General features: G+C 34.2%; 1 protein-coding gene across 1 annotated transcript; it reads left to right on the top strand.

Moving 5' to 3' along the window:
- The first annotated feature begins 2,841 nt into the window (after positions 1-2,841).
- LOC132036892 (thioredoxin H-type 2-like) lies at positions 2,842-6,342 on the top strand. Its single transcript, XM_059427300.1, has 3 exons — positions 2,842-3,018; positions 5,755-5,877; positions 6,029-6,342. Exons 1-3 carry the CDS (start codon positions 2,932-2,934, stop codon positions 6,170-6,172), a joined length of 354 nt encoding a protein of 117 aa, XP_059283283.1. The 5' UTR covers positions 2,842-2,931; the 3' UTR covers positions 6,173-6,342.
- The last annotated feature ends 2,334 nt before the right edge of the window (positions 6,343-8,676 follow it).

The following is an 8,676-nucleotide window of genomic DNA, read 5'->3' as shown; positions in this document are numbered from 1 at the left end:
AGAAAAAGAAAAATTGATATTTTTTTTTGTTCGGCAATCAAACATGCACTAGTAAATTTCACACTAAAGCAGTTAGATGTTCCTTTTGTTATTTTCAGCATCATGGAGGTCCATCTAAAATTCTTTTGCTTTATTTAAATCTTTTACTAAAACGCTATATATCGTCCAATATGCGTGACAGTTCAAATATTTATTCAACACTCATCCGCTTTTGGAAAGATGCCTCCACTGAGATAGATGGATTGGACATAATTCCCAGCCAAAGAGGGAAAAAAAATAAATACTTATTCTTATTTCAATCGGCACTAGCAAGGGATTTTGTAGACTATCAATTTCAATTTATGTATCTTATTTATTTGGTTAATTTATTCTATTTTTTTATTCAGTAAGTTTTTTAAGTTTCACGTCTTTATTTTATCTTTAATGACACTCTCTTGTTGAAATAACGTGATATGTTTAAAATTACAAGATTCAAAGGATATTTTGGTATATTACGTATCTTGACTTTAAAATAAAAACAAACATACCTAGCCAGAATCATGTTGATCCGAAGGACGTACACATATCTTATCCGACCTTTGCGGGGGGGAGAGAGGTTGTTTCCGGAAGACCCTCATCTCGAGCAAATGAAGCAACAATTAGCAGAAAAAATGAAGAATAAGGCACTACGTGAATCTTTTGTCAGACCTCTCTGTAACGACACCCGCATATACAACACCTCTCTATAACAATCAACTTTTTTCGGAACCGATTTTTTATGTTATATTTTACTTCTGTATAATAGCAACAACCAAATTTATAACAGTACGCTATTTGTAAAATTTACCCCCATATAACAGCTATTTTCTTTTTTTGGTAATATAATAATTAACCATCTTAAAAAAAAAAAAAAATCTATGATTACCAATAATAAGTGTAGAGATTTTGACAAAATATTTGATCATTTAATACACTATTACAACAAAAAAATATTATATGAATATATATATTTTCATCATTAAATGATTTTCCTTCGTTATACAAAGTGTGATTAAGCTTAGAATTTGGCAATTAAAAATGAAAATTAGATTTTATGCATCTTTTTGGCATATAACAACGAAATATTATTTAAATGTCAATGTTGTTATAGGTGTATAACAGTCATTCTCTATAACAGCTGAAAAATTTCGGACCCAATAATGCTATTATAGAGAGGTTTGATTGTACTAACTAATACTACTAAGTGGAAGATGAGAAGAGGAGACTGGCCCCCTGCCTCTCCCACATAAAAGTACTATAACACTCAGCTACCTACTACCCTTCTACTCTAATCCTCAACCTTCATACCGTACTATCTTAGGTCATGTCCTTAGTAAGCCAAAGATGTATTGTGTATTACGTTAATACTCTCCAGCTTCTTCGCGATATCTCTACCTCTCCTAAAAGTCAAGGCTAACAAATTTCTCTCATACCTCATTACTGGTGCATGCATGCACCTTCTCTTCACATGCCAAATAATCTGAGTCTCGCTTCCCTCATCTTGTTCGCCACAGAGGCCACTCTTTCATTGTCCTGTATAACTTCGTTTCTAATCATATCTCTTCTAGTATTCCCACACATCCATCTGAGCGTCCTCATCCCCGCTACCTTCATCGTCTGGACGTGTGCGTTCTTGACTGCTAGCGGTTTGCCCCATACAACAATGTAGGTCTAACCACCACACATTCTTATCATGCAGTACCCCAAACGTGAGCTTTCATTTCATCCATCCGACTCCAACAGACTATAGACCCAAAATACTTGAAACTTCCACCTCCGCTTCATGTGTTGCGTCACTGAACTGGCACTCCAGGTACTCTGTTTTAGTCCTGCTTAACCTGAAAAATTTAGATTCTAGGGTCTGCCTTCAAACTTACAGCTCATCATTAATTCACTGAGCGTCTCGTAGATCAATATTATGTCATCAGCGAGTAATTAACATACACCAAGACACCTTTACTTTAAGATCACAAAATTCAAAAGTTCTAAACTTTGAACTAATGGCTTGTTTGACTAAGTTTTCGGAAGTCAATAGTGCTTTTTTTAAAGTGCTTATTTAAGAGAATTGAGGTGTTTGACCAAGCTTTTAGGGAAAAAATGTGTGTGTTTGCATAGTATCAGAAGATATTTTTCAAAAGTCAAAAAAATAGCTTTCCCTAAAAGCACTTTTGGAACTTTGATCAAACACAATTCTTTAATGTTGACAAAATTATTTTTTAAATTAGTTAGTCGAATACAAATTGCTTACCTTGAAAAACAATTTTTTTGAAAACCATTTCTAACAAAAAAGCACTTTTCAAAATAAATTAATTTTGAAACTTTGAATTAATCTGCTAAAATACACATAATATGAAATGAAGTGAAGAGAGTAATATTTTCCTCAGTATCAAAGCTTAATGTCAAAAGCTTGACCTTCCTACTTTAAAGTTTGTTCTAAAGAAAACGAGACCTTTTTATAGTTGCATTTTTTAAAAAACTTTTTATACTCCTCATTTCATCATACATACTTTTATAATCACTCAATAAGACCTTTTGATATAATTTCTTAAACTTTATGAGTACTACTCTAACAATGATCCAAATAACATACATAGAGCCGCAAGTTGTAAATATATTTTTAAATGACGACGACGACGACAACAACAAAAAAAAAAAAAAAAAAAAAAAAAAAAGAGAAAAGAAAGAATCTTAAACCCCGTGACAGATTAAAAGGCATTTTATAAAAGTCAAATAAGGCTTTCTGGGGACATATCTGTAATTAAACAGCCTAGTCACTTTTCTCTTCCAATCTAATCCTTTATATAAACCGATCCCGTAAAACAAGAACATGCACAGAACACACAACCTTTTCCGTTTAACGAATTTGAGACAAAACAAAATCGTAAAACTTTCATTAAAGAAAAAGGAGAAAAAATGGCAGAGGAAGGACAAGTCCTTGGTATTCACACCGTTGATGCTTGGAACGAGCAGCTTCAGAAAGGCATTGAAACCAAAAATTTGGTATTCTTTGCCCACTTTTTAATTAGCTATTTTGATTATCTCTTATAATTCTGTTTTTTCCTGTTTAATTCTGATTATTAGATGTTTTGTTTTCCTTTTTCTTAATTAATATTTCCTTTAGTTTTCTTTTAATCATGCATTTGAATTGCTACCTTTTGAGAGATGAGGGCTCAGTTTTTTTTTTTTTTTTCCTTTAAATCTTTGTTTGGTGGTTTTTGGTGAATCAGGGTTTGGTCAACATTTCATGAAGTTCCCCTTTTTAGATTTTTTTTTTCTTTCGTTTCTCCGGCAGCACTTGTTGGAATCGAAATAACAGGCTGTCATGCGGAAACCTACGATTGTAAACCTTGAACGATAATAAATCAGACAATAAAGAAAATATACTAAAAAGACATAATATTTTAATAGAATTTGATCAATTGACCTACATATGAAAGACTAATATAAAGGAAAACATAAAAATAAAGGAGGGAATGATCTCACTGTAAACAAGACTCTCTAAACATATACATTGTAAATGTTATTGTGTTATGTATGAGAAGAAAAGATTTATATTTATAGAAGTTTAAAACTTTTTCGTTAAGAAAAAGGATAAATATGGTAGAGTCATTTTCCACAAAAAAATCTTTTCTACAACAATGTTTTTTCGAAGTAAAACACAATTATAGTAGAATCCAAATAAGGTAAGAAATTCGGGACAAACCCTAACAACGGTTTCTCTATGCATAAAAAAATTCAAATTTCAGTGCACCTGTGGTTCGGGAAAAAAGTTTTTAAATCGAATCAGACACAGTTTGGTTAAAAATGTGATTTTCTGCCTACTTTTTCAATTTTTTCGTTTACGCTTTTGATTAAATTTCTGGTGTTAAATCTCTCATAATTCTGATATTTGCTGTTTAATTCTGTTTATCGGTTAGGTTTTGTTATGTTTTTCCTGTTGGTTAAATAATGGTTCCATTAGCTTTCTATTAATCATCCATTTGATTTGCTACAAATTGGATTTGACATGGGTGTCTTTTTCGTGCTAGGAGGATTATTATCTTTGTTCATTCACTTGTTTTTTAGATCTCTAATATACTTGATTGTTTCTTTCACTTCATTGCCTATTATTATCGTTGTCTTGGCACCTTCTCTTGAGCAGAGCCTTATCTAAAAAAGCCTCCTACCCTCCCACATGAGGTAGGGTTAATGTCTACAGGCAGACTTACCCTACCTGCATTCCCACACATGTGGGATTATACTGGGTATGTTGTTGTTGGATTTGACATGGGTGGTTAATCAGGGTTTTGTCCACATTTGATGTAGTTCTGACCTTTTTTTTAACTTTTTTTCCCCGGCAGCAGTTTTTCTATACATATAAATAGATTCAAATTTCAGTGCTCCTATGGGTTGGGAAAAGTTTTTTTTTTTTTTTTTTTTTTTTTTTTAAATAAATCTATTGAGATGGAGTTTGGTTTAAGAATGGGATTTTTGATTTTTTGTAAAGAACTCAAATGAACAAGAATCAAATGGAAAATTTATTGACTATCTCAACTCAGCAACAAGAATACAAATTTGACAATTTACTACAATACAGAAGATAAGGGAAAGATAGGGAGAAAGAACAGAGGGACAGGTTTATCAGATTTTCATTGTTGCTTTCCCTTATTGCATGCAGTTATTTATAGAACTAAGAATATTCCTGCAAATATATGTACTCTTAACTAATCCAAACATAATTTTTCTTAGAATTGTTTCTAGACCTAAAAGAAAACCAAATTCCACATAAATTGCGCTGTGACGTTGGGATCATCTGGGCTTTCACATGATATTGTTTTTCATTTCTTGGGACTGTTTCCTCTGTAAGGATTGAGATTGTAATTCCTTTCCTCAACTAATTTATCTATAATCGATTCTTTCCCATCCTCCTCTTCCTGCCACCACCCTTTTTTGGAGAGTGGAGGAGAAAGTACTTGCGTGCACGGTTCTAACGCCCTCCTTTTTTTATAAACTGAGAAATCCTTGAAGGCTAAAGGTGCATGGTCCGAAACTCGGTGGATAATGGGCCCACCCCTCTACCCTTTTTCACTTAAATACTTGGCATTTGTCCCCGCAGGATTCATATTTCCAACCCTGCCTTTGGTCTTAATATTGCCTCCAGGCGTTGTGACATTAAAAGAAAAGAGAAGCTGTGCTCTTGTTGTAGGTCTGAATGGACCTTTTCGTCAGTTGTTGCATTTGTCAACTTTGTGATGATCTCGTTTGTCTGTTTCTATTGTTTTCCATAATTCTTAAAGTAAGGAGGGGATCAAGTGAGCGTACCATGGATTCATCACTTCTAGTGTCTATACTACGTCAGTTGGTGAATCGTCATCCTTGGAGCTGCAGGTCTACCCCTCATGTTCTTATCTGCTCAAGTGTTGAGAGTATTTTCCCTCTCTGTTCTAATGAAAAAGATAGCATTTAAGATCAGCTAAATGCCAACTCAAACACAACTTCCTCTCCACATTTTATGAGCTTATTATTAATGAATTTATGAGCATAAAAGGCATCAATTATTCTTGAGTTCATTGGTTATATTATGTCAGGCAATTAGTTTTACTACATTACGAAGATCGGCGATATATTGTGAGAAAAGGATAATTCCCATTCTGAGTGCAAATTGAAAAGCTGAAAGTTAAGAATACATAGAGTGCTTTACTAGCTATTTTCCTTCTGTCTCTTCACTTCAATTTATTCAAATTAATGTTGTCGCAGATAGTCGTGGACTTCACTGCTTCTTGGTGTGGTCCCTGTCGGTTCATTGCCCCATTCTTGGCGGAATTGGCAAAGAAACTACCCAATGTTACCTTCCTGAAAGTGGATGTGGATGAATTGAAGGTAAATTTTACATTTGAACCTAACGCGGTACATTTGGAAGCTTGGGTTCCTTAAACTTGCACCTATTAATGATTCCTATGTAGCCAATATTTTAGGATTTCCAATCCAGATGATTGATTACAAGTATTCATGTCTTATTTCCGTTTTACAGTCGGTCGCTACTGATTGGGCTGTGGAGGCAATGCCAACTTTCAAGTTCATCAAGGAGGGTAATATCGTCGGTACAGTTGTAGGAGCCAAAAAGGATGAGCTGCAGCAGGAAATTGCTAAACACATCGGTAGTGCATCAGTCTAATATGCCTGATTTCTACATAGACGTATATGTACGCGTGTGTGTACACTCACTAATATACCTATGTGGTGAGTTTATCTTTGTATCAGCAAGAACTAATTTAATTTCGATCTTGTAATGGGTTTTGGATTTATCAAGTTCTTGTGAGTATAAAGTACAATATTTCCCTTGTAGTTTGACTTGTTTCTCTTCTTAAAGATCAATTTCTTGCGTACTGTTCATTTTGCCCAACCAGTCAATAAATCAGAAAATGACATAGGGATTGTTGGTTATGCTGTCAATGCATGACATCGTTTTAAAAGGTAAGATAAATTCCATTTCCATGAGCATGTATAATTGTACAAACAAAGATCTCGAGGGGGAAATAGATTGCCAGAATTATCAATGAGGTCTTAGGTTCAAATTTCAGCGGAGGAAAAAAAACATTAGGTATTTGTTACCATATGTCTCAAGTTTTAGTAGATAGAGTGATCTGGTACCCTTTTTGGTGAGAGGTAGTAGGTAACCGTGGAACTTGTCGTCGTGCGTGCAAGCTGGCTCAACACCACAATTATATAAAAGAAGCTTCTGTTTGATTATATTTGGATCGTACAATTATAGTATGGTAGTTGCAATTTACTCCATTAGTATATGTTCCAATTCCATCAAACGCCTGTCTTTTATGTTCTCTTCTTTACCTAAGTGATTCATAAAAAATTCAACTTCTGAGAGTGCCATTGATGAATGATGATATACCCAACAAAGTCCAACACCACAATCCTCTCCTGGGGTCAAGGTTTCCCAATACAAGAAATAGTAAATATACATATCTTGAAATTATGAACTGGAGGTTGTAGCAATGACCAACTATTTTTCGTGTCATGAATGACCAAAACTGCTCAGGTGATACTTAAGGGGCTATTTTGAACCTACTACCAAACATAAGAGACTCTTTTTCTCATTTCCTCGTCTTTTATTTCTATGCCAAGTATTCCAAAACCTGTCTATATTGCGTTCTCTGAAAAATATGCAATCCGCAAAATTCTTCCTCTGAGCTTCTCTGGCTAGTTAACTTTAATACTTATTGATTTCGATTACCCGTGCAGCAACGCCATGAAGATAACGACCAGTATGTCAAGAATTGTAGAAATGACAGATCTCCAAAGAAATGAGGTGGTGGTTCCATGATGATAAAGTGTAACAAGTATAATTTGATCCTCAAGGCAACATTATAGCTCTTTTGCATACTTGAGATCAAATGTAATGGTATATAGAAGAAACAATTCTCATTATCCAGGATCAGTGCCAGCATATAATACATGTGTTGCAAATTGGCCTTTCCTGTCCATTAGTTGTAGATGATGATTTTTCTTTTGTGTTGCATGTGCAAGGTATATCAAGAGTCCTTAATTACTGGCATAAGCAAGAATTTTGTACAAATAGTATTCTTTCAATCTTTTTATTCTTATGTTGTTTATCTTGCTGACCAAATACGTACCTGATATGTGATCACCAAAGGGTGTGGCCTAGTGGTTAATTAAGTGAGTTTAGAATCACGAGGTCTCATGTTCAATCTTAGAGGAGGCCAAAACACAAGGGGATTTCTTTCTATTTGTCTAAGTCTTGGTAGACAGAATTACTTGGTACTTGTTGCTGGTGAGAGGTAGCATGTATCCCATAAAATTAGTTGTTGTGCCCGCAAGCTAGCCCGAAATCTTCTTTAAATTTTCTATTGAGGACAACAACTAAATTTTCTACAGTCTCTTGCTAGATCTTGATTCACTTTTGTCCAATATTAAGATGAAATAGTGATGGCTGCTTAAGGTTAAAACTGCTGTTATTAACAAATTGCAGGTTCCAAGGTTGACATCTGCCAAACTGATGCCATTAGCGGATCCAACCTCAAAATCACAGATACCATATATAGTATCAGTCAACCAGATACGAATAGTGTTAAAGATAGTGTCAAAATAAAATAGTGTTAGATATATATATATATATATATATATTTTTGTGTGTGCACGTGCACGTTTCAAACTCGTTATTGCTTCAGAAGAAATTTCCATTGAAGTTCAGTATGAATCTTTAGGTACTTTTTTACGAGATTTATGGACACTATCTAAGCGTATTAGTAGCTTATATGCCGTGAGAGGGTACAATTCTGAAGATGTATTACTTATTACTCCCTCCGGATCAAAAAGAGTGTCCACTTAGCAATTTGCACACCCCTTAAGAAAATACTAAAAATACTAACTCCTAGATAAATAGGTAATTTGACTAAACTTCCCTAGTTAAACAAGTACTGAAATTTGATCACTTAACACTTAATAAGGGTAATTTGGAAGAATAAGGCTAATTGTTTCTTGATTTGGTAAGTGGACACTTTTTTTGAACCAAAAGAAAAAGGGTAATTGGACACTCTTTTTGATCCGGAGGGAGTAGCACATTAAGGAAATATGAAATGATGGATCTGCCATTGAAAGATTTGTAAGTGTTTCAGATGAGTGTATATGAAACCATCATTACTA

The sequence above is a fragment of the Lycium ferocissimum genome, chromosome 11 (genome assembly GCF_029784015.1).
Source record: "Lycium ferocissimum isolate CSIRO_LF1 chromosome 11, AGI_CSIRO_Lferr_CH_V1, whole genome shotgun sequence".
NCBI classification, from domain to species: domain Eukaryota; kingdom Viridiplantae; phylum Streptophyta; class Magnoliopsida; order Solanales; family Solanaceae; genus Lycium; species Lycium ferocissimum.
The sequence above is the reverse complement of the archived record's forward strand: the minus strand, read 5'-3'. Positions and strand labels throughout refer to the sequence as shown.

Excerpts from the sequence above, each read along its gene's own strand:
- LOC132036892 (XM_059427300.1), top strand. The coding sequence starts at position 2,932 with ATGGCAGAGGAAGGACAAGTCCTTGGTATTCACACCGTTGATGCTTGG. Across the intron at positions 3,019-5,754 it reads GCATTGAAACCAAAAATTTG|ATAGTCGTGGACTTCACTGC; the intron begins GTATTCTTTGCC and ends ATGTTGTCGCAG. Across the intron at positions 5,878-6,028 it reads TGGATGTGGATGAATTGAAG|TCGGTCGCTACTGATTGGGC; the intron begins GTAAATTTTACA and ends TCCGTTTTACAG.